Source organism: Ovis aries, chromosome 1 (genome assembly GCF_016772045.2).
Source record: "Ovis aries strain OAR_USU_Benz2616 breed Rambouillet chromosome 1, ARS-UI_Ramb_v3.0, whole genome shotgun sequence".
In the NCBI taxonomy this organism is placed as follows: Eukaryota; Metazoa; Chordata; class Mammalia; order Artiodactyla; family Bovidae; genus Ovis; species Ovis aries.
This window is the reverse complement of record NC_056054.1, coordinates 227,092,421-227,116,804: the sequence shown is the minus strand read 5'-3', so window position 1 is coordinate 227,116,804 and position 24,384 is coordinate 227,092,421. Positions and strand designations below refer to the sequence as shown.

Here is a 24,384-nt window from a genome sequence, read left to right as displayed (position 1 = left end):
GTGGAGCCTGGTAGGCTACAGTCTATAGGATCACAAGAGTTAGACATGACTGAGCATACATACTGTTCATGGGCAGTGCCAAAGAATGCTCAAACTACCACACAATTGTATTAATCTCACATGCTAGCAAAGTAATACTCAAAATTCTCCAAGCCAGGCTTCAGCAATATGTGAGCCATGAATATCCAGATGTTCAAGCTGGTTTTAGGAAAGGCAGAGGAACCAGAGATCAAATTGCCAACATCTGCTAGATCATTGAAAAAGCAAGAGAGTTCCAGGAAAACATCTATTTCTGCTTTATTGACTATGCCAAAGCCTTTGACTGTGTGGATCACAATAAACTGTGGAAAATTCTTCATGAGATGGGAATACCAGACTACCTGACCTACCTCTTGAGAAACCTGTATGCAGGTCAGGAAGCAACAGTTGGACCTGGACATGGAATCACCATCTGCAGTCATTTTGGAGCCCAGGAAAATAAAGTCAGCCACTGCAGATGGTGATTTCAGCCATGAAATTAAAAGACGCTTACTCCTTAGAAGGAAAGTTATGACCAACCTAGATAGCATATTGAAAAGCAGAGACATTACTTTGTCAACAAAGGTCCGTCTAGTCAAGGCTATGTTTTTTCCCAATAGTCATGAATGGATGTGAGGGTTGGACTGTGAAGAAAGCTGAGCACTGAAGAATTGATGCTTTTGAACTGTGGTATTGGAGAAGACTCTTGAGGGTCCTTTGGACTGCAAGGAGATCAACCAGTCCATCCTAAAGGAGATCAGCCCTGGATGTTGATTGGTAGGACTGATGTTGAAGCTGAAACTTCAGTACTTTGGCCACCTGATGCGAAGAGCTGACTCATTTGAAAAGATCCTGATGCTGGGAAAGATTGAGGGCAGGAGGAGAAGGGGACGACAGAGGATGAGATGGCTGGATGGCATCACTGACTCAATGGACATGAGTCTGGGTAAGCTCACCAACAGGTACGTTCCCTGTTGGTGATGGACAGGAAGGCCTGGCGTGCTGCGGTCCATGGGGTCGCAAAGAGTCAGACACGACTGAGCGACTGAACTGAACATATATGTATGTGTGTGTCTGTGTGTATGTGTGCTGTGAGGACTATGGGAATTAATACATTTAAAGTACTAGAGAACAATGCTTGGTACAAAGAGGGTGTTCAATAAACATTAGCTGTAATTATCTTTCAATAAATGATGAATTTTACCTAGATAGTCTTAGAGTTTGGTTAAGGCAAGCCAGGGCTAGTTAAGACATTGCAGACCTTGGGGGAGTTTTTGGTGCAGAGTACAGATTCCTTCTTGTTTATCTATATTTTTTCTCCTTTTTCATGTTTCCTTCAGTCTCTTTGCCTAGTCATTATCAACCTGTGGTCACCCATCAGGGCATTCCACATGCATTTAATGTTGCAAACTCAAGGGTGCTTTCAGAGCAGAGAATCTGAGATTTTAAGGGATTGCATTGAGGTTATAAGTGTCAAGTACATTTTTCCTGCCAAGATACAAGTTGTTAACACTTTTATTCTTGTGTCCATTTCTTCAGCAAGAGACTAAGTCACATCACCTCTGATAAATTTTCAGTAGAGGGCTAGTTTTAGGTTGCATATAACAACAGGCATATTTAAGAGTTTTATTTTCTTTTAAAAAGCAAAGTTGATTCTATCCTTACATCTTTTCATTTTTAATCATGCACATTTTCTTGGTATGTTTTATAACCCAGTCTTCTTCTTCAGTAATTAGTCTGAAAGTCATGCAAATATCCTTCCATTTTCTTCAGCAGTTCCACCTTTCATCAATTAGGAGACAGCCCTCGGGACTCTCCAGGAAAAATGATCTAGGTTCTTAATGCCCTGCCCTCTTAGAAAGCAGGGTGACTAAGTGGGGAAGCCATCAGGAGGAGTCATGGATTTGTTTCAATTGAAGCTGTTCAGCATTGGCACTTCCAACATTCAGTTTCTCTCTTGGAATTTTATGAAGCTCATACCTCATCGTATTTTAAATTTCTACCATTTGGTAAATTTAGGTACAAAGCATTGAACGAAACTGCATCCCATCTGCTGAGCAAAATGGAGCCTGACTTAAACTTCTCCAGTATAAATGCTAAAATCTGATTCCACAAGTGTTCAGATCTTTAAACATTGACTTCTGGAAAATTGGTCCTGGATCTCAAACAATATATTCTCCTTTTGGAAACTGAGTATAAATCTACCAGATTTGCATCTAAGATGGATTATGCCATTTGTGTATCCTAAGGCAATAAGAATTTGCCAGAGTTCATGATCCTACTTTAAAAAGTGTTAGCTGGCCAATGGCTTGGTGCTTAGTGAAATGCATTCTTTTAACTCTGAATAACCTTTTACTTTCTTCTTTACATTAAGATATTTCTTCAAGGAGTGACAGTTTAGCAATTTTTAATCAAGATTTTGAAATATGATACATAGTACTTTTAGAATTGTTTTTAAACCATAGCCTTGGAGATTTAGTTAATAAGTGGTGCTTAGACACTCCTCCTCCTTTTTCAGAACTCCACAGCTGGGTGTCATGCAGCCATCATAACAAGGGATGATACAACATGTGCTATTGATTTTGGTTCTTCAAGGCTGGGGATTTCCCATTACGCATTCATTTGCAAGCGAGGAAGAGCACATTTTCCCCAACTCTCTATAAGGTTAAACATATGAATTGAAAATAGAGCAAAATTAAGTACAGTAATTGACTATCTACGGTGCTGAAATGGGGTACTCTAGCATATGGTGAGAGTCTTTACTATTAATTAAGTAATCACAGAAAGTTCCATATGGATGATTTGTGAACATTCTAAAGTCAAGTTGGGAATCTGCTTCTTTATTGTGTTTTCTTTCTAAACATAATTTTCTTAAACAGCATGTGGGTCTATATAATCATATTTGCAACTCGGCAACGTTTGAGAGCTTTGACATTTCTCAATGTCACTAATTTCCATATTGAGATTTGATACATTTGCACTCATGTTAAATCAGATGTCCTACTCATCACAATAAAAGAATATTTTAAAAATCTTTCTCTAGTGTGGGAGAGAAAAAAAAGTCCCCTTTCATTCATTTATTTATTCATCTCCCCCCACCCCATACATAGACACATGGAGGACACACAGACACCAAGTCCAAGGCTTCCCCGCCCCCCCACCTCCCTCCCCCGCAACCCCCCCCCCCGCACCGCCCCCCTCCCCCCCCCCCCCCCCCCCCCGCCAACTTTGGCTAACTTCTATTCATCAGTCAGAACTCAGCTCAAACCCCTGCTCCTCATATGATTGCAGGTGGGTTTCTGTGCTTTCCTCTCTCAATTTCCAACCATCCTAGAATTGTTTTTCTATTCTCTTCCCTCTGACTTCTTCACTTAGAGACTGCATCTTTTGTTTGAGTCCCCAGCTCCTATCAGAATGCCTAGCACAGCAGAAAAAGTGCTTGTTAAAAGCCTTCTAAATGAATGAATAACTCTAGCCTCTGGGCCAGCTAGTAGAGGAGTTCAGAGGCTAAATAAGCATCATTTATAAACTCAGCCAGAGTGGTAGGAACCCAGCAAGTCTACAACAGTGCCACCCTGGGGTTTAGAGCACCTTCAGAGGCTGTATGAGGCCAAATCAATGCTGAAACCACATGCCTTCCCACCTAAGGCCCCTTCTGCCTACCAGTTTTGCGTAGTTGGTAGACCCACAACCAGCTCAGTGTGAGTGAGGCTCTTACAGAGATTTTGCTTATTCAGGAACTGCATGAAGTAGGTAGAGAGAAAGCAGTCCCCTTGGAAGAGCCCTAGACAGAATTCAACTCCATAAATCATACTTAATGTTTAACAACCTTGTGCTTAGTCGCTCAGTCATGTCCAACTCTTTGTGGCCCCATGGTTGTAGACCCTGCCAGGCTTCTCTGTCCTTGGAATTCTCCAGGCAAGAATACTGGAGTGAGTTGCTATGCCCTCCTCCAGGGGATCTTCCCAACTCAGGGATTGAACCTGTTGTTGCAGGCAGATTCTTTACCAGCTGAGCCACCAGGGAAGCCCAAGAATACTGGAGTTAGGGGTGTGTGTGTGTGTGTGTGGCTTTTGTTGTTGTTGAGTCACTCAGGCGTGTCTGTTTGCAACCCCATGTGTTACCAGGCAAAGCTTGATGCGGTATGCAGAGGTGAGGTGTGTGTGTGTCTGTTGCTCAGTCAGGGGATCTTCCTGACCCAGGAATTGAACTGGGGTCTCCTGCATGGCAGGCAGATTCTTTACCAGCTGAGCTACCAGGGAAGCCCTTTCAGGCAAAATTCAATTCCATGAATCATGCTTAATGTTTAACAACCTTGTTTTGTATTCAAGTCAGAGGTGACTTCATCACATTTGCCTGGAAAATAGACTGGAGACAAGTGAAAAAAACTGCCTTCAGAAGCCAGTTCAACTTAGGGCTGGTGCAGAAGGGCAGTATGGCTGTGAGAAGCTCCACTTCTCAGCCATCAACTGGAGGGAGGACCTTGTAGCGATCCTGAGAGTAGTGTTTAAATAAATGGAGGTTATGCTCCTTGATGGGGTCTTATTTTTCAGTTCACAAGATGTCTCCTGCAGTTTGCATATTAAGCAGTCAGCGGTCAAGAGGGGATTTAAACCTACTTAGAGCCCAGTGTTCTTGAACTAATCATAGAATCTCCTTACTCTTTACTGACCTGAGAAAATCTCTCTCTCTCACTTGCTTCTTGGGCTTTTCCCCTTCATGTTGTTTCTAGTCTCCAGGAAAACCACATAGTTATCTTCCAACTCAGTCATGAATTAGAAAACAGTTTTTAAAAATATTTTATACATCATTTGTAAACTGTACCAGAAAGGTTTCTTTGAATATCTGGTTTGTATATTTCCCTATATTGTTCCTCAGTGGAAGCAAATATAAACTTTAAAGGATCCTAAAATAAAGCTGTTTGCTGGCAAAACTGACTGCTTCCTTGTCACACTCCTGATTAAATTTTCTTAGAGAATATTTTTAAGGCCTGATTCAGGGTGTCAGATCCGGGTTCAACTTCCAATGCTTCCACTCAAAAGCTGTGTGACCTTGGAGAGCCTCTTGTGTCTTATTTGTAGAATGGAGAGATGGGAGTAATGGTGATGATAACAGTGTACACCTTGCCGGATTTTTGTGAAAGTAAAATAAAGTCAGGCATGTGTGAGCAGCAAGCAGAGTGCCTGGCCTGCTGTAACTTGTTTAGTTAATGACGTTTTCCTTGTGGCTTGAGATTGGGGCATCTTGAGACTCTTTCTTTGTCTCCTGTCCTCCCCTCCTTCCCCCGCTCCCCTCATCAGCCTCACTTCCTGTAATGTGACACCCACTCAGCAATGGTCACAACAAGAACAGACCTAACCACCTGCTTAGACAAGAATAGACCTAATCTCCCCAAGCCAGTTCTTTGGGGAACTGGCTCTCCCTGGTCAAGGGTTCCTGTGCAGGATGCATCATAATCAGCCTGTTCCTGCTGCCCTCTGCTCTCTACAGTCATCCCTTGTCACTTTCTGAGCAACAGCTAATCATGTAGGATGATGGTGTCACACGAGTGTGGTGTCATAAACGTGGAGCGTTCTGAGCCCTACCCATCATGAGTCTGGGGCTTGGTGTCCCCCCTGACACTGTTCCTTTCTTTTTCTAGAGCTATATTAGCCATCAGCCAAAATGGAACCAGTGGAGGCATAGCCCCAGTCTTGTTAGCTAACAGGTTGGTTCAGTGAGTAAAATCAAACAGCTCAACTGAAAATCCAGTCAAGTCATTGTAAATCATAACAGAAGACCCTCAGTGGGAAGAATAAAAGTGCCTAATAACATCAAGGAGCAAGAAAGTAAAAAGCACTGAATTTGATAAAAAGTGAAATTTCTATAAATGAGTCACATTAAATGAATAAAACTGAGGAAAATTCAGAACAATCTTTTTAAAAAACTTTAATGAACTTTAATAATCTATTTTTGTTTCCTTCTAACATTTTTCTACATACATTTACACACATGTATTTATTGAAGTAATTGCAATTGAAATATTTTATATATATCATTTCTTCCAAATAAAATGCTAATGTGTTATATTTTAAAGAAATTTATGTACAGTTTTTATTTTTCACTTATAAGCACAGTGTATGTTCTTCAGAAACACTATATTTAATGTCCTTGGAGTGGTTTTATTATTTGAATATTCCATAATGTGTTATACATCCGTTCATTTTGGTTATTTCTATTATCTTGTTTGAATTCTATGAGGTTAATCCTTATATATGAAGTTCTGTTCATATCTCTGATTATTTCCTTAGGAAAAAAATTCAAGAATTGGCATTATCAGGTTAGAGTATAAACAAGTGTTTGTTCTAGACTTTGTTTTGATATGAACTATAAAGAAATCTCCTTCAGAGAGCTACTCTCATCATCTATTTTTACCCTACAGATTCTTTCTTTACTTCCTCCTTTGTGCCAAGAACCAAATTAAGTTACACAAATTCCTTACCCTATTGCATCTTCAAGAACGTTCAGGCTTCACGTCTTCCCAGTCATCCTCCCTGCATATCTCCTCACCACCCAGCATCTCCATAGCCTGAGCCATGCCCTCTCTGCTGTGACCCCCACCCACAATCCCAGCTCTCATAGCACGTGTGTGCTAAGTCACTTCAGTCATGTCCAACTCTTTGTGACCCCGTGGACTGTAGCCTGCCAGACTCTTTTGTCCATGGGATTCTCCAAGCAGGAATACTGGAGGGGGTTGCCATTTCCTCCTCCATCCATAGCACCGTCACAGCGTTTACCATACTGGATCCTAAGTGTCTAATTCCATCTTGCCATTGGGCAGTAAGTGCTGGGGGTTAAGGACTGTATCTTGTTCATCTTTATTATTCCTGCACCAAACCTAGTAACTTATACACGGTACGCACAGAATATGGCAACCCATACCAGTGTTCATGTCTGGAGAATCCCATGGACAGAGGAACCTAGAGGGATACGGTCCGTAGGGTAGCAAAGAGTAGGACATGACTGAAGCAACTTAGCATGTATACATGCATACACAGGCACAGAATAAGGGAACAAAGACCATAAAACGATTTAGTCAACGCATACACACTTCCAGTCTTATTGTTATTAGGTACAGAACATAGAGGTATGAGAGAGAAAGAGAAGAAAGATGGTCATTATCATGAAGGAATATGGTTGGATATTCTTGGCTGTAGGTATAGAGATAGGATATCACTTTTGGGCATGGGCCAGATGGAATTAAAGTCAGATCTTTGAAGATGCAGCCTTCCTGGAGACATCGAGTTTGAGTCAGTTTTGTAGTCCACTGAACCAAAAGCAAACTGGAGAATTAATATTTATTGAATCAAATTAGCCCCAAATCAGATTTGTTTTAATTATCCTAAATAAACATAAATGTACAATTTTATTTTGTCCCTTTAAATGGGGGTATAAGTGACTGTGTTCTGTTTGAATGGAAAAGATCATTTGAAAATAACTTATGTGTAGCTGCACAACCTACCAAGGGCGTGCCTCACAATGGCAAATTTGTCTTTGGAAATGGTTTCACCTTCCATCTGGAATTCCTCAGTAATAGGTATATGTTAATGGAGAAGGCAATGGCTACCCACTCCAGTATTCTTGCATGGAGAATTCCATGGACAGAGGAGCTTGGTGGGGTCTGCAGTTCATGGGATTGCAAACAGTTGGATACGACTGAGTGACTAATACAGTAATAATTCAGATATGTGTTAACTAACTCAGTGCCCAAGGCAGTCTTGTTTAGTTGTCAAACATTGTTGGTACTAGCTGATTTTGTAATGCCTAAGTCAGGGTAAAAAGCAGAGACATTACTTTGCCAACAAAAGTCCGTCTAGTCAAAGCTATGGTTTTCCCTGTAGTCATGTATGGATGTGAGAGTTGGACTATAAAGAAAGCTGAGCAATGAAGAATTGATGCTTTTAAGCTGTGGTGTTGGAGAAGACTCTTGAGAGTCCCTTGGACTGCAAGGAGATCAAATTAGTCCATCCTAAAGGAAATCAGCCCTGAATATTCATTGGAAGGACTGTTGCTGAAGCTGAAACTCCAATACTTTGGCCACCTTATACGAAGAACTGACTCATTTGAAAAGACCCTGATGCTGGGAAAGATTGAAGGCAGAAGGGTAAGGGGACAATAGAGGATGAGATGGTTGGATGGCATCACCAGCTTGATGGGCATGAGGTTTGAGCAAGCTCCGGGAGTTGATGATGGACAGGGAAGCCTGGCATGCTGCAGTCCATGGGATCGCAAAGAGTCAGACACGACTGACTGACTGAACTGAACAGAAGTCAGGGTAAAATTCAACATGTGAAATGTGCGAGAGATAGCCAATTAACAGGCAGATGCGTGCATGCACGCACGCACGCACACACACATTGCAGTTACAAAAGAAACGTGAAATTTAACTTAATTTGTCTCCATAGAACTGAATGTAACAGATTTTGAGTCCATATTGGATCTGTTACTAAAATCTTGCCATATTCATTAGTAGATATATGCTGTAATTTCCTGATTTTTCCTCAGGTTCTTAAGTGTAAATACCAAGTTGAGCCATGTGCTCATACCCCTTTCCTCCAGGAGTGATCTACGTATCAGGTTGTTGTTACTATCCTGACACTTGTTGGGATGACCCAGGGTCTCCCGGACCTGTGGTTGGAAGTATCTTATGCTCTTGAGAGGTATCTTTCCTTCCTCAGGGCAAGCCCAGCAGTCCTCAGCTCTCCTCTCTGCTCCACACTGGGCTGTCCAAGTGGCCTCATTCAGCCATTGCCTCTCTACACTGGGGCAGAGGTTTCTGATCTCTTGGGCTCTTACCCTGGAAAGCAGTCCAGTCTCCTGTGCTTTGAGCACCATATCATTCTTGGAGCTCCACACATCAAATATTCTGTCTTCCCTCCACTTCCCCCCATCACAACCTTCCTGCCTGCCCAGCCTTACATGTCAGGGGAGCAGGAAGAGAGCAGTTGTGGGCAGGAGAACTTGCTCCACCTTCATATGGTTTATCCAAGAACCAAGGCTAATGGATGCTCAAGAAGATTTTTCTCTTGAGAACATTGTCTTTTTGTGAGTTTCCAGTCTCTTTGAACCTTAGAAGCTAAATCTGACTACTTCTGTCTCCTTGCACTTCAGCCACAGTACTCCTAATCTTCCCTGGGACAATGAGTGCCTCACACTGAGTGAAAGAGGGTTCCATCCACACATGGGGCAGGAATTTCCATTAATATCTCCAGATGTCATCCTTCCAATACACCCGCACCGCCCCCCCCCCCAGACACACACACATGCACACATATGTAGGTAAGTAGGTAGATAGCTATATGGTAATTTAAGTAAAGATAACTTAATAACCTCCAGTTGTGTCTAATGCTTTGAGACCTAATGGAATGTAGCTCATCAAGCTCCTCTGTTCGTGAAATTCTCCAGACAAGAATACTGAAGTGGGTTGCCATTTCCTTCTCCAGGGGATCTTCCCAAAACAGGGATCAAACTCAGGTCTCCTGCATTTCAGGCAGATTCTTTACTGTCTGAGCCACCAGGGAAGCTCCCACTTAATAACCTCAAAGATCAGGTTTATTTTTAATGGAAAGAATAGGGGAAAGGGTTGATTCTGCACTGAGGAAAAAAAGAAAAGGTCACAGAAAGTGCAAATCTCTGCCAAGCACCAGATGAATCAGACTGTACCTCTTATTCCCAGCCTTCTCTTTGCTCTCTTTGCCTTTTATTAAAAAGCAAATGCCCCTTTTAATAAAGCTCAATTTCAGAAGTTCATATACCTTGTTCCCATAGCATTCATAAAGAAGCAGAAACAGTACTTGTAATTTAGGGCTGGGAGCCCTAAAAAGAAATGAAATATCTCACTGAAGAATTCTGATATAACATGAAGACATGAAAAAATATAGTAGTGCATCTCTGGCTTATGTAGGAAGAATCAAAGAACCATGAAATTGATTTTATTTACCATTAAAAGACACAGAACTTAGAATCTAGGTTGTGATTGTGTGATTAGAAATTAATTTCAGCAGCATGTTATCATCTGAACTAAATGTCAACCAGAGTAATGAGCAGGATGTTAATGAGTTTCAGAAAAGCATGCATGCTTACTCATACCTCAAAATAGTCACGTCAGAGCGGAAGATAGAGGCTCCTAAAGTGTGAGGACCTGCTACTGCTGTGGTTTTCTAAGACTCCCCAGTATGTGACCAGTTAAACAGGAAGTGACTCTTCAACATGTCCACACGGAACTGCTACAGTAGTTGAAAAGTGAAGTTGAAGAACACTTTAATTTTAAAATGCTATTCAAGAGCATCAGGTAACATATGTATAATTTTAACTTGGGTGAAGTGTGAAAATTTGATGAATACTCCATCAGATTCTAAAAGTTTGAATTACCGAGGTGACTCAGTGGGTAAAAAGTCCACCTGCAATGCAGGAGACGTGGGTTCGATCCCTGGGTTGGGTAGATCCCCTGGAGGAGGGCATGGCAATCCAGTCCAGTATTTTTGGCTGGAGAATCCCATTGGCAGAGAAGCCTGGAGGACTATAGTCCATAGGGTCGCAAAGAGTCGGACATGACTGAGGTGACAGGTCACACACCCTAACCCTAACTTCCCTCCCCCCATAAAATAGATTATCTTATTTAGGATAACACAGCTCATTTGTGGAAAAGACCTTTCTGGCACTTGTACCTGGTTTCTTATTTCTTCTTGTCATTTTATTAATTACTGTATGTCTGCCAAGGAAGAGCCCAAATAAACCTAAGTCTGGAATTAGATTACCTAGGGTTTAAAATAATAGAATTTGCCATCAAACTGATTGCCTCACAGTCAGCCAGTGTTAAACTCAAAGGCTGATATTTTTGCTTATGCAGAAGTCTGAGAGAGGAAGAGAAAATTACAATTGGTAATAGAGCTTGTTTTCTCACACAGTGTTATTTCTGCCTCTCTGCCCTCCAGCATGTGATGAGGGGAAGTTGAGACAGCTTCGGTTAAAAAGGAGGACCGAAAGGGGTGCCATGTTGTGGGGGGCTCACATGAGCCTCTGTGTGGTGCGTCCTATCACTGCTCTCTCTGTCTGGAAAGCCACGAGATAGTTTGCCTTCTTAGTGCTAATACCTCAGGCCTTCATGGAAGAAGGCCTTAATGTTCTCTCGGATGTGGCCTCACATGTGTTGCTGTCAGTATCTCAGTCTTCCAGCTTGGGCTTTTGGGCTACTGCTAGTCTTCACGTGAAGCTGAAAACCTCTCATGTTCAGCTGTTCTGCTGAAATTCCTTACCGAGCGACCCTCTCCTCTGGTCTCTTCCCTCCCGGGACAGGTGGTATGGGGTGGCCAGGCCAGGGTATAGCCTAGAAGCAGGGTTGCCCGCATCACCGTGCATATTTGCCCACAGGTTCTAGGAGGCACTGTTCACACTGTAGTCATTGTCAACTTGAACATGTATTATGGCCCTTTTTTTGAAGATGCTAATGTCCTTAATAAATCTCTTAAGGAAGAGTTGCCTTAAGACATCTGCTTTGCACAGAAACAAGAACCATGGGCTAGCCACAGCCTGCTTCAAGGATGAAAGCAACACTCAGGCAACAGACTACTTAAATTCTGTCCCTCACTAGCCGCATGATCTTGGGGTGCTCTTTTAATCTCAGTTTTATCATCTGTAAAATGGGGACAATAGTACCTCATAGGCTATTAGAATTAAAGAAATTACCTCTGCACATAGCAAATGGCTCTGGTGGCTCAGATGGTAAAGAATCTGCCTGCAATGTGGGAGACCCAGATTCAATCCCTGGATCGAGAAGATCGATCCCCTGGAGAGGGGAATGGCTATCCACTCCAGTATTCTTCCCTGGAGAATTCCATGGACAGAGGAGCCTGGTGAGCTACAGTCCATGGGGTCGCAAAGAGTCAGACACAACTGAGCACTAACACTTTCACTTGCTTTCATGGTGCATGGACAGTATATAGCAGCTCTCACAATTTGACCCACACGTATCTCTCTGCACGTAGATCTCTTTCCAGTTGCTTTCCATTCAGGGCCCTTATAGCATAAAATAGCTTTCAAACTCACAAGACTCATTACAGTAGAGTTATTGACTTATGGCTTGAAAAGTTAGTTACTATTAATTTAGTAGCCCCAGCCATGCAAATTAATATAGAAATTCAAAGATGGCCTGAGGATATAGAGTATGGGATGCAAAGACTCAGGCAATAATGAGAGAAAAGGAACAAAGAAGGAAAGATTAGAGCTCACTCTAGTTTTTCAGACAGTGGATTGTCCCAGACAGGTGTGTCTCTGCCATGGCATTAACGATTACAAGAGTGGTGAGCAGGATCCAAGCAAGTCAAATTTTGGTAGACTTAGAGATTGTGCAGATGGGGGATGGGGCCCAGGAGCCTTATCTCCAAGCTGCCTGACACTTTATCTGTGTTTCAGGGCTCATCACAATGTTGGCTGTGGGAGGTAGGGGCTAGAAGCCCCTGCCGACAGTGATCTTATCATTTCCCGTAATGCTTCCATTAATGGCTGGCTTTGCCTGCTCTTTTTCCAATATGTTGCACACCAATATAATTTCTGTCAGTTACCAGGCCTTGATGTCATTTAGGCTCTGGAATTGTGTTATTGAACTCACATTCATTGTCAAACCTGTTCAAGATAAACCTATCTTTGCTTATCATATGAATGTATTGATTCTCCTTTGCTGTGTATAAAGAATGGCTTTTAGGCAGCTGTAGCACCTTCTCCGAAATAGTCATTCATTCTCTCTCCCTCTCTCTCTTTTTCTCCCTCTCAGTCTCTCTCTGCTCCTGTGTGTGTCCACTTCCTTCCCTTTCCCCTTGTCACCTCTTCTTCACTCATCTCCCAATTTCTTTCTCTCTTTTCTGAAGAAAAAAAAAAAAGGAAAAAATTTAAATTCTCTTACAAAAGACTTTTTGTCACAGAGGGCAATCACTGTTAGCTTGAGCCAGTGGCATTCACGGTGTGGTGCCTCACTGGGAAAACATCCACTGCCTTGAAGCAGGCCAGCACCGGCTAATCGCACCCAGCTAATCACATCCGGCTTTCTCCACTCAGCCCAGCCTCCCACTCCCTCACCAGAAAAAGTGAAACTGCAGTGTCAGGCACATAAGAAGATGTTGCAGTAAGCTGAACTTTCATAAAATAGGGATTCTCATTACTCTAGTTTTTAAAATCATAGTTTTCTGCATATAGGAAGAGGGGGAGGGGAGTGCAAAGGGTTGAAGGTACTGTGTTTTGATGGGAACTCAGGGCTGAGTGGAGCTTCCCTGGTAGCTCAGACATTAGAGAATCTGCCTGCGGTGTGGGAGACCTGGGTTTGATCCCTGGGTTGGGAAGATCCCCTTGAGAAGAGAATGGCTGCCCACTGCGGTATTCTTGCCTGGAGAATCCCATGCACAGAGCAGCCCGGTGGGCTACAGTCCGTGGGGTTGCAGTTGAACATGACTGAAAGACTAGCACTTTCACCTTCAGTTTCAGGGCTGGGTGTTTTGCTCTGAGTAGAAATTGTAGATAGCCCTGCTCAGAGGTGAGGTGAGGCTGTGCAGGGAGCCTGAAGGCAGCTGAGCTTCCCTTGTCTGTCACTGAGTCGATGATGGATAGTCACTGATGGTCAGACCTGAATTTGAACTTGGCCATCTGTCGACAGTGGTGCTGTTGTCGTTTGTTACTGCTGTTCCTCTGTGTCTTTTTTCTACCTGTACCGTATCCTGCTACCATGACTGTCGGTTCTGCTTTTTCTGTTTTATGTCTTGAATACTTTGCTTCATGCAGTGAATATACTTTCTGAAAAGTTGTGAATAATTTATGGGATATGCCTTCTGAATAATTTGTGGTTTTAAGTAACATTACATTCATCTTAATGCAGAAAAGTATAAAGAAAACAAAGTGGTCTAACATCCCATCAACTGGATAACTCTGTTAATATTTTTCAAAAAATAAGAGTATATATATTTACATAGGACAAAGGTGTGAATTTTTTCACACCTTTATTTTTCTGGGCTCCAAAATCACTGCAGATTATGACTGCAGCCATGAAATTAAAAGACACTTACTTCTTGGAAGGAAAGTTATGACCAACCTAGACAGCATATTAAAAAGCAGAGGCATCACTTTGCCAACGAAGGTTCGTCTAGTCAAGGGTATGGTTTTTCCTGTGGTCAGGTATGGATGTGAGAGTTTGACTGTGAAGAAAGCTGAGTGCAGAAGAATTGCTGCTTTTGAACTGTGGTATTGGAGAAGACTCTTGAGAGTCCCTTGGATGGCAAGGAGGTCCAGCCAGACCATCCTAAAGCAGATCAGTCCTGGGTATTCACTGGAAGGAATGATACTAAAGCTGAAACTCCAATACTGTGGCCACCTCATGTGAAGAGTTGACTTATTTGAAAAGACCCTGATGCTGGGAGGGATTGGAGGCAGGAGGAGAAGGGGACAACAGAGGATGAGATGGCTGGATGGCATCACTGACACGATGGAAATGAGTTTGAGTAAACTCCAGGAGTTAGTGGTGGACAAGGAGGCCTGCAGTGCTGCAATTTATGGGGTCGCAAAGAGTCGGACATGACTGAGCGACTGAACTGAAGATGTGAATTGTATAAATACTACAATTAGTATAAGTTGTATATTGATAAGCACCCCCACTTTCCTTACCACCACCTCAGTCCTTAGCATCCCTCCCAACATTAGGGTCTGTGCAGAGTACGAAGCACTGTGATAAGAATACTGCAGTGAATAAGGTGTCATCCTGGGTCAAAAAGAAGTTGCCAGTCTAATGGGTCAAAGAATCATTTGACATACAGTTGCCTATTGTTTGGCATGCATTGGGTTTTTTAAATTGTTGTTATCTGTATTATTTTTATTTGTTTTAACTTTTTATTTTATTTTGGAGAATAGCCAATTAACAATGCTGTGATAGTTTCCAGTGGACAGCAGAGGGACTCAGCCATACATATACATATATCCATTCTCCCCCAAACTCTCCTCCCATCCAGACTGCCGTATAACACTGAGCAGAGTACCCTGTGCCATACAGTAGGACCTTGTTGGTTATCCATTTTAAATATAGCAGTATGTGGCCTGCATTGTTTTTTGTTTTTTTTTTTTTTAAATAAACGTGGTCACCATTATATAAGTCAGAGTTCACATAAAAACAGCTTCTCTTGAAAAATCTGAATAACTATTTACATCGGGCCTTCACTCCCCCATGGCAGCCATTTTCACTGCAGAGGAAATGCGGCCCCCTTAGCATGCGTTCCTAGTTTGCCACAAGCCCCACCGATGCTTGCTGTGGACCCAGCACTGAAACCTGGTGTCAGTTGCCTCTTATCTTCATGCTTGCCCATTCTTAGAGTAAAAAACATCTTCAGAACCCAGGATCCTGTCAAAAGTACAGGGGTAAAGCTACTCCAAGAGGATCATAAGCTTTTTCTTATAACTGAAGGCATAGGAGTTTGCAGTTCCTATTCAAAACCAGCAAAATGTTCAAGCTGGAAAGGATATAAAGTTAATCCAAGTTGCTTGCTTTTTACCTGCAGAAGTTCAGATATTTTCTGATTGATCATTATTGAGAATTTGAAATGTATCAGCTTTAAGTTAATCCAGACTACAGTTATATGAAAGGAAATTCATCTCACACGAATCAGAATTTTTTCTGGTTTACAAACATTTCTGTAACATGCACTAGTTTATACTACAAAAGAGGGCAAGTTGATGGGGACTATTCGAAACACAAATGCAGAAACTGGTCACAGAAGTCATTCCTTCTTGGAGGTGGAAGAGAACAGTTTAGAGCAAGGAGTGCCAGTTATCAAAGGTTTGGGCCAGGGAATCGGACAGACCACGTGAGTGGCCTGGGCAGATTGCTGTATTGTCTGAGACCTAGTTTCCCCATCTGTTAGATGGAGATAATTATGCCTTCTTGTAGGTAGTGCAGATTAAGTTACATAATATAAATAAAATGTTTAGCATTATAGTAAAATGCATAAACAGAAGGTCTATCATTGTTATTGTTACTACTAATAATTCCGGATTCCCTGGTTTTTTAGTGAATTTGGTCTTTCATTACATATGCACTGAGTCATGTAATCATGGATATGACACTTGAATTCTCTGAGTCCCATTTTTCTCATCTGCTTAAATGGAAGAATAATACCTACCTCTTCTCAACCATAAGGTGTCAGGAAATCAACTGCAAGTGTGTTTGTGGGTTCATGGGCTTCCCTGGTGGCTTAGACAATAAAAAATTTACCTGCAGTGTGGGAGACCCAGGTTCGATCCCTGGGTTGGAAAGATCCCCTGAAGGAGTGAACAGCTCCCCACTCTAGTATTCTTTGCCAGACGGGCTACAGTCCATGGGGTTGCAAAGAGTCAGACACGGCCGAGTGACCGACACTAGTGGCATTCGTAGTGCTGAACAAACTATTACTACTTTGTTACTAGTTTCACTGGAGAAGTTTTCAATTCAGATTTTGAAAGATGGCTGAGATGTCCCAAACTACTTATCCCTCATTAAGATTTACATTTTTCTCCAGCTCAACTCATCAGATGAATTCACTGAATAATGTTAGCCAATAAAAATACTTAGGTAAGTCCAGAACAGATTTTCTTGTGTACTTTTACTTGGCATCCTAGAAATTAAATGAAGAGAGAACATGCTGGTTTAGAGGAATAGGCTAATAAGTAATTGGCCTTTGTGTGTTCTTCCCTAAGGAAAACAAGAATTAATAGAACAACACAAAAACGTGCCTGCTTTGCTGAAGTACAAATTGAGGTCAGAAGTAGACACAGATTGCTCATGTAATGGTCACCATGATGCATTTTTATTACTTCCCAACGTGCTATGGCTTTGGAAGCTGTTGAGGATGGGCACCCTACCCAGGTTTCATTTGCATTGGCCCAAGAGCCTGGACTAGAGGAAAGAGCTAGGGCCAGGCCTAGGCTGGAACTTTGGTCTACTTGCTAACAGTGTGCCTGTGAGCATGCTTATACATGTACAGGAGGGTCCTTATGTTTTGATCAGTGTAAAAAATGTATTTTGCTACAGTTGGGTATCTCCCTGCTGTGGTAATATCTAGAAGATGTTGTACAGTGTGCTACTGAACTGGTTTGATATACTCAGAGCAAGACGGCAGGGGCTTAGCATAACATTAGATCAGGACCAAAGAGAGTGTGTGATTGTTTATCACTCCTCTGTTGTTTATTCAGCAAATATTGAGGTCTGCAGTATTCTAGACTTCAGCATTATAGGAGGAAGAACAAGCAGGTGATATTCTTACTCTTGTGAAGTTTACATTGTACAGGGGAAGATTGGCATTAAATAAATTGCTTAAAGAAATAAACAAGATATTTACATAATTATGTGTTCTGAAGGCAATAAAGGACATCAAGAGGAAATTAGATCCCCCATCAGAGAGGGCCTCTGAAGATGTCATGCTTGAACTGAATCATCACCATGTGCAATTCAGCCAGTGTCAAGGACCAGGCACTGTGCTAGGCAGAGGGAACACAGAGGCCCAAAGACAAAAGGCTTGGCATGTTTCCTCTTGGGCATAATGTGCATTTTTCTGAACCATCAGGTAGTTATATTCTGCTATAACATAAGATTAGATTATAAATTATCTCTTGTAATCCTGAGCTAAGACTGCAAATTCCAAACAATAAGTTGTTTACAGTGAAGCATCGTGTTTTGTTTCCAATCATGCTTGGGCCTCCACCCAGGACACAGGCAGGTTTCTATGGAGGGAGAATGGTAACATTTCAGTGATCCTCAACGCTGCCTGCAACTCTCGTTCTGCCATCTGGGGCTCACCCTTTTGTCCGGTCTAAGAGTCTGTTGTTGACACAAGCAGTTTCCACTTTCTCAAAGCGGTACATTCCTGAAATCCACACCAGGAGGTAGATTTTATTGACCCATAGGAACAATAGGATCGTGTTCTTGACAGAGAAGTTGGCAAGCCATGAATCTTTATGTGTGAATGAAGCAAAGCAGTCACACTAAATCTCTCATCCAGAAACCCCCTTATTGAACAATGAGCCCTTGAACCAGTTAGGATACTACAAGAAGAAATAACAACAAAATCCAACATGAAAAGCCTTAAAGAGTAAGGACATTTGGTGTCTCCCAGAACAAGACCAGGGCAAGTCTAGGCTGGTTCAGAAGTCCTGTGATATCTCAGGGACTCAGGTTCTCACCCCTTGGCTCCTCCTCCTGGGCACAGAGCCTTGACTCTCAGCTGTAGCCCCTCCTGGTACAACATGGCTGCCACCCCTCCAGGAAACACAGGAGCCACACGAGGCCAAAGAAATGCGTTGTGTTCTGCATGGTGTCTCCTTCAGTGAGAGAGAAAGCCTTTCCCAGAAGCCCAAGTAGACATTTCCTTAAGTGCTTGTCCATGGAGCACCCAGTGCCCCTCCCCACTGTCTTCGAGACACCAGGACATTATTCTAGACTTCTCCCCTCTCCTTTTGAGCTTCCCTGGTGGCTCAGATGGTAAAGTGTCTGCCTGCAATGTGGGAGACCTGGGTTCAATCCCTGGGTTGGGAAGATCTCCTGGAGAAGGAAATGGCAACCCACTCCAGTACTCTTGCTTGGAGAATCCCACAGGCGGAGGAGCCTGGCGGGCCACAGTCCGTGGGGTCGCAAAGAGTCGGACATGACTGAGCGACTTCACTTTCACTTTCACTTTTTCCCCTCTCCTTTATTTCCTTGTTCTCTATGACCTGTCCGTTCTGATTTTAAAGAATCTGTTACTGATCCTCGATCCTTTTGTTTACAACAGTAATTCAGATTCTCATGAACTCTCCCTGTTCTCCCTGCTTCTGGTTTACCTTCCACAGAGCCACCGATGTGATCTTATAAAACACAGATCTCATCATATCACTATCCTCCTTAAAATCCTTCAGGGGTTTTTAAACCCATATACAATTACATCTCAATTTTTTTTCTGACCATAGGAATGACCTCTCTCCTCTTAAAAAAAAAAAAAAAAGATACATCGCAGTTCAATTAAGCTAACAATGGATATAGAGCTGCGGTGACTGAAATGGGGGTGTGGAAGGGGCTCATAGCTCAGCCAAGTGGATCCTTGTGCTTCCCTCATATGGGCACCTGAAAGTCCTTTCTGGGCTATGAGTTCTCAAAGTGCACCAAGTGAGAAGAAAAGGGGGTCTTTGAGTTGAATAATGCCCCCAAACCATACAATACCCCAATAACATAGTGTCTCCATTTCACCGTTCAAACTTCCGAGCGTGTGCCTTCTAGGAGAATTTGTGCTGTCATTGTGATCACAGGTTAACACAAGCAGATGCTTGAAGACAAAGTGAGGTCAGTTGAACACCAAAATGCAGCTAATATCAAAAACTAAGAATAACAATTTCTAATCATATGGATTGTTCTTACGGTTACATTTGCATTCTTACAGTTTTTTAAGATAAAAGCTTTGTGATTTGCTTTGATAATCCTGAGATTAGTCTTTTTCCTTTACAAGGCCTTTCATATCAGACATCCTGAGACAACCAACATTTCATGTGTTTCCATTTCTAATCAAGGCACTTTTGAGCTACACAGGCTTTAGCGTGGAATTTTGAATAGAACTATATAATAGCTGAATATACTGATTATTCTCCTCCCTCTTGATATCAACCTGTATTTATTCTTTATGTCTATTTAAGAATTTAGCCTTTGCTGTTTTTCTATGAAGAGCAAGAGCTATTTAGATGCAGTTTACATTCTGTTATGGAATATGACCTTCTTAATGAGGAGGTTAAATATTAATGAAGACTAATTGATGCATAATTTTAATAAGGAAGGTCATTATCAGTTTGAAGCAAGAGCTTAATGGATTGTGCATTTCAGCAGGTATTTGCATATTCAGTGACACTGTCAGAAGGCCGGAGGAGAAAGGTGAGGGGGCTGAACAGAGGGTAATGGGCAGGTAAGAAGGATGACCTCCAAGTAGACCAGACTCTGTAGTTCTATTGCTTTTATCCATTCTTGTTCCAGGAAGAGTTTGAGGAGAGGGAACATGCCCTTGTATGTCTTTGTGGCCCCAGGTAAACAGCTCTTCACTCTTACTTCCCTTCTGACTCTGATCACCTTCAAGCCCCACCTCCTATTGGCCTAGGTGTCATTTCTCTCATCACAGTAGGTTTTCCTGCCTCTCCCGTGATGGTCTCCCACATCACACCCTGGAGCCGACCTATTTCTGGCCCCTGGTCTTTCCTCTCAGACTCTGTATACAGTAGTTTGCATAGGCTGTGCCCCTGGCTCCATAGGATCTGGTTGTTACCATCTGTCATTTGCTGGTGTGTCCAGGTGCTCCCACTGAGAGCCCACCCCCCCATTCTTCCCACTTTCAACTGGGATTTCGCAGAACCTAAGTACCAACAAGAGGCAGAAAATAAGTATCCATTGTCTGAAGCTTCAAGCCAATTCTGATTCTCTCCTAATCCTGTTAAGTGTGATATGCACTTAAATCAAGAGAACCAGAGATAACAATGATTTGGGAAAATGATCATCTTATCCCAGCCGATTTCAGTGACACTCCAACATGGTTAAGAAAATTGACTGTCAGATCTGATCAGTGTTGTTGAAGTGAACAGCCCTCCTTCCCGGAGTGGCTGGAGTCAGATGCTCACCCAGCAGGAGCAGTTTTAATGCCTGAAGACTCCAGTAACCTCGAGAAGCAGCTTACCCTCACAGCACCACTGACCACCCATGTGGCCTCTCTCTTCTGTTTTGCAGGGACAACGTGTTTGATTGCTCTGCTATCAGATAAAGACCTCACTGTGGCCAACGTGGGTGACTCGCGTGGGGTCCTATGTGACAAGGATGGGAATGCCATTCCTTTGTCTCATGATCACAAACCCTACCAGCTGAAGGAGAGGAAGAGGATAAAGAGAGCCGGTGAGCTTATCAGTGCCTCCAAGGACTGTGTGCTGTCTTGTTCAAGTGGCCAAGGCGGTTTCTGGGAGATTCCCCCAGAGAGACACTCCTTTACCCAGTGAGGAGCAGATCAGCACAGAGGCTGCGGTTGAGGCAGCTGGGACTGGACTTTGTAATGTTTCCCATCAAATGCGTGGCCACTGAATTTGCCCTTCTTCATGGCCAATGTGTCCACAACAGCCAAAAAAAAGCCCTTAGTTTAAAGGCTAATGGGATCTTTGGGCCATTGCTTGCCATACTGCTTACTTCCAGCCATGCCAAACTACTAACCACCAAATGAACCATGGAGCTGACACGTCTGTGCCTTTGCAAGTGTTGCCCACACTGTCCAGTGGATAATAATGACCTTGCCCTTTATAAGACTTGGTTTTAGGATGTCCTTTTGGCAGCCTTCCCTGTCACACTGAGCCAAAGGCTTCCCCAGTCTGGCTTAGGTACCCCTCAGGCTTTCCCTGGCATCCTATGTGGACCTCTTGGGTCACTTTTCGCAGGATGTGGACGTATCTGGCCCTTTCATCTATCTTGCCTTCCTGATTATGAGTTCTTTAAGGCAGGAACTTTGGTCTATTCATGTGTATACTCAAGCTCCATGCCTGATCCAAGTATATATGTCAGTTGGAGGAGAGAGAGAATCCCTTTTTTATTTTTTTAACATCTAGGGGCTGGAGGTACATATGGACATCCTGGAATTGAGACGGGGTAGAGGATGGAGTAGACAGACATTATTAATAAATAAGTTAAAACAGGTAAATTATCTAGTCTATTACAAGGTGATAACTGCTATGGAGAGACACAGAACAAGTTAGGAAAGGGGAGTGTTGGGGTGGTCAGTGTGGGCCTCACTAAGGTGACATTGGCAAAGAGTTAAAGAAAGATTATCAGTTGATTACATTTTCATAGTTAATGTGGGGGGATTCTTTTCTACCTGTAGACTTTCCTGGTGGCTCAGACAGTAAAAAGTCTACCTGCAATGCAGGAGACCTGGGTTCGATCCCAGGCTCAGGAAGATCACCTGGAGAAGGGAATGGCAACCCACTCTAGTTGTCTTGCCTGGAGAATCCCATGGACAGAGGAGCCTGGTGGGCTCCAGTCCATGGGGTCGCAAAGAATCAGACATGACTGAGCAACTAACACTTTCTTTTTTTCTACCTGTGCAGGGGAGGACCCCTTCTTCCCCCCAAACTGACCACCACAGCTTGTGGCCTCTGTGTCACATGCCACACGGCAGGCCCTGTTGCCCAAGGGAGCTCAGGTCCCCCAGGTGGCTGCCCAAGAAGTGCCCCTGCCCTCTGGGGGAGTCTGCAGATTGACCATCAGTCTCTGCATACCAGCTTCTGCCCAGAACCTAATCAACATTTGAGTTCTCACAGTGGGAAGCTGTACTGTTGAATCCAAAATCATTGAATCTTATTACAACCTCCTGCTTCAGTGACTGCTTGAGATGCAGAATAATTTTTAATGAAAGCTCTGGTCAGGTTTTCTGTCAATGGGACGGCACAGTGTTTTAAGAGCATCTCTCAAGCTTTGATGAGCTTCCCTGCTTATGAAGACAGCATCTCCTCAGTCATCCACTGTGACCCTGGACTTGGGACACAGTCAGCTTGCTCTTGAGGAAGCACTGTGGGAGTGTGTATATGGTACACCTGAGATGCCACCTCAGCGCTCTCTTCTGACATGTCAGCCCATTTTATCCTTTCTCCTCTTCCCTGCCCCCACCCAGAAGTGATTATAGGAGCAAATTCAGACCGCGTCTCCAAGGAGGTTAATCTCACCTGCTATGTCAAGGATGTACTTTACAGCAGGACTTAATGAGCAATGATTGGTTTTATTATGTGTGTTTTCTCTGGCCTCAGCCTTCCTTTCTGGACACCTATCCCCCTCCTGTTTGGTGTCGCAATACTTTCCAACCAGTCTAGGTCAAAATACACGTCAATCTTTCTGTCTCCCTGCCTTAAGCTGTTTGTACAACAGTAGTGATGTCAGCTGCATTTACCGTGCATTCACTCTGTGCTGGGAGCTAAGCTGGGTGCTTTACATACACTTTCTCTTTCCCTACCTTATGAGGTTGATAATGTTGTTCTCATTTTACAACCAAAGAAATGGAGCCTCAAAGAGGCTTGTGTGCCCAAGGACACACAGCTAGTGAATGGTGAGACCAGAATTGAAACCCCAGACAGTGACTCCAGAGCCTGTGCTCTTGCCTGGGAAACCACTCTTCCTGGAGTGTTCTTGTACATCCCTGCTCATGGAAGTCCTACCTATGTTTCCATTCAGAGCTGAGCTTTAACGCTCACTCTGCCCTGATTATCACAACTGGAAATCTCTCTCTATCTGTCTATAGCATATAACAGGTGCTGGATTCTCCCTGAAAAAATACTGCTCTATGCTTGTAGCTATTAATGCAGGTGGATTTTCCCTCCTGCCAGACTCTCTGCTTCTTTGGGAAAAGGTCTAGATCTTGTCCAACTTTATAGCCTGCAAACTACCCTGCATGGAGCATATATTTAATAAATATCTGACATAACATGCAAATGAACAAAGTTCTAGTTCCCTTAAAGAAAAAATAATAATAGATAATACTGTGAAAGTGAAGTTGCTCAGTAGTGTCTGACTCTTTGCAACCCTATGGATTATAGCCCACCAGGCTCCTCCAGCCATGGGATTTTCCAGGCAAGAATACTGGAGTGGGTAGCCATTTCATTCTCCAGGGGATCTTCCTGACTTAGGTAGAGATTGAACTCAGGTCTCCCACATTGCAAGCAGACTCTACCATTTAAGCCACTGGGTAATACTGAGTGCATGTTATATTCAGACACTGTGCCAACTGATTAATATAGAATAACTCTATTTCCCACAACTTCTCAGTGGAATAGATTTTATTATTGTCCAAATTTTGCAACCAGGGAAACCAAGGATTAGAGAGTTTCTCATCCAAAGTCACTCAGAGCTAGAAGTAACAGAGGCAGGAATCAGATCCTAGTAGACTGACCCAAGAGCCTGAGCCTTTAACAACTGTGTTAAAGTATACCATCCTTTAATCCCTATCCCAGTTGGGGAGCTGTTTGTGATCAATACAGGCACAACCAAGGGTGGCCTCATGCTAATGATGGGTCCCAGTGGTTGTATCCATTACCAGCCACCTGCCTTTCAGTGTTGTTTTGCTGCTGTCCCCAAATCCCCTCCTTGGGGCTCCCTACTATCAGTCACTGCACTGCTAAGGTGTTCTTTAGTTATTAATAAAACTGATGCTCTCACCCATCCACCCCTCCTACCCTCAATATTCCTACTGATTTAGTCTTGAAGGCCTTTAAGATGCCAAGGATGAGGGCCCGAGGATCTATTAGGAGAGCATCAGACGTCAACCATGCAGGAGGAACACTTCCCTCGTGGCA

At 43.0% G+C, this 24,384-nt stretch overlaps 1 protein-coding gene across 1 annotated transcript in view; it reads left to right on the top strand.

Moving 5' to 3' along the window:
- Positions 1 to 24,384, top strand: part of PPM1L (protein phosphatase, Mg2+/Mn2+ dependent 1L) — a 338,714-nt gene that overhangs the window by 301,349 nt on the left and 12,981 nt on the right. Inside the window, exon 3 of the mRNA XM_004003202.5 lies at positions 20,792 to 20,953. Coding sequence (XP_004003251.1) covers positions 20,792 to 20,953 — 162 coding nt within the window. The remainder of the gene's footprint in view (positions 1 to 20,791; positions 20,954 to 24,384) is intronic.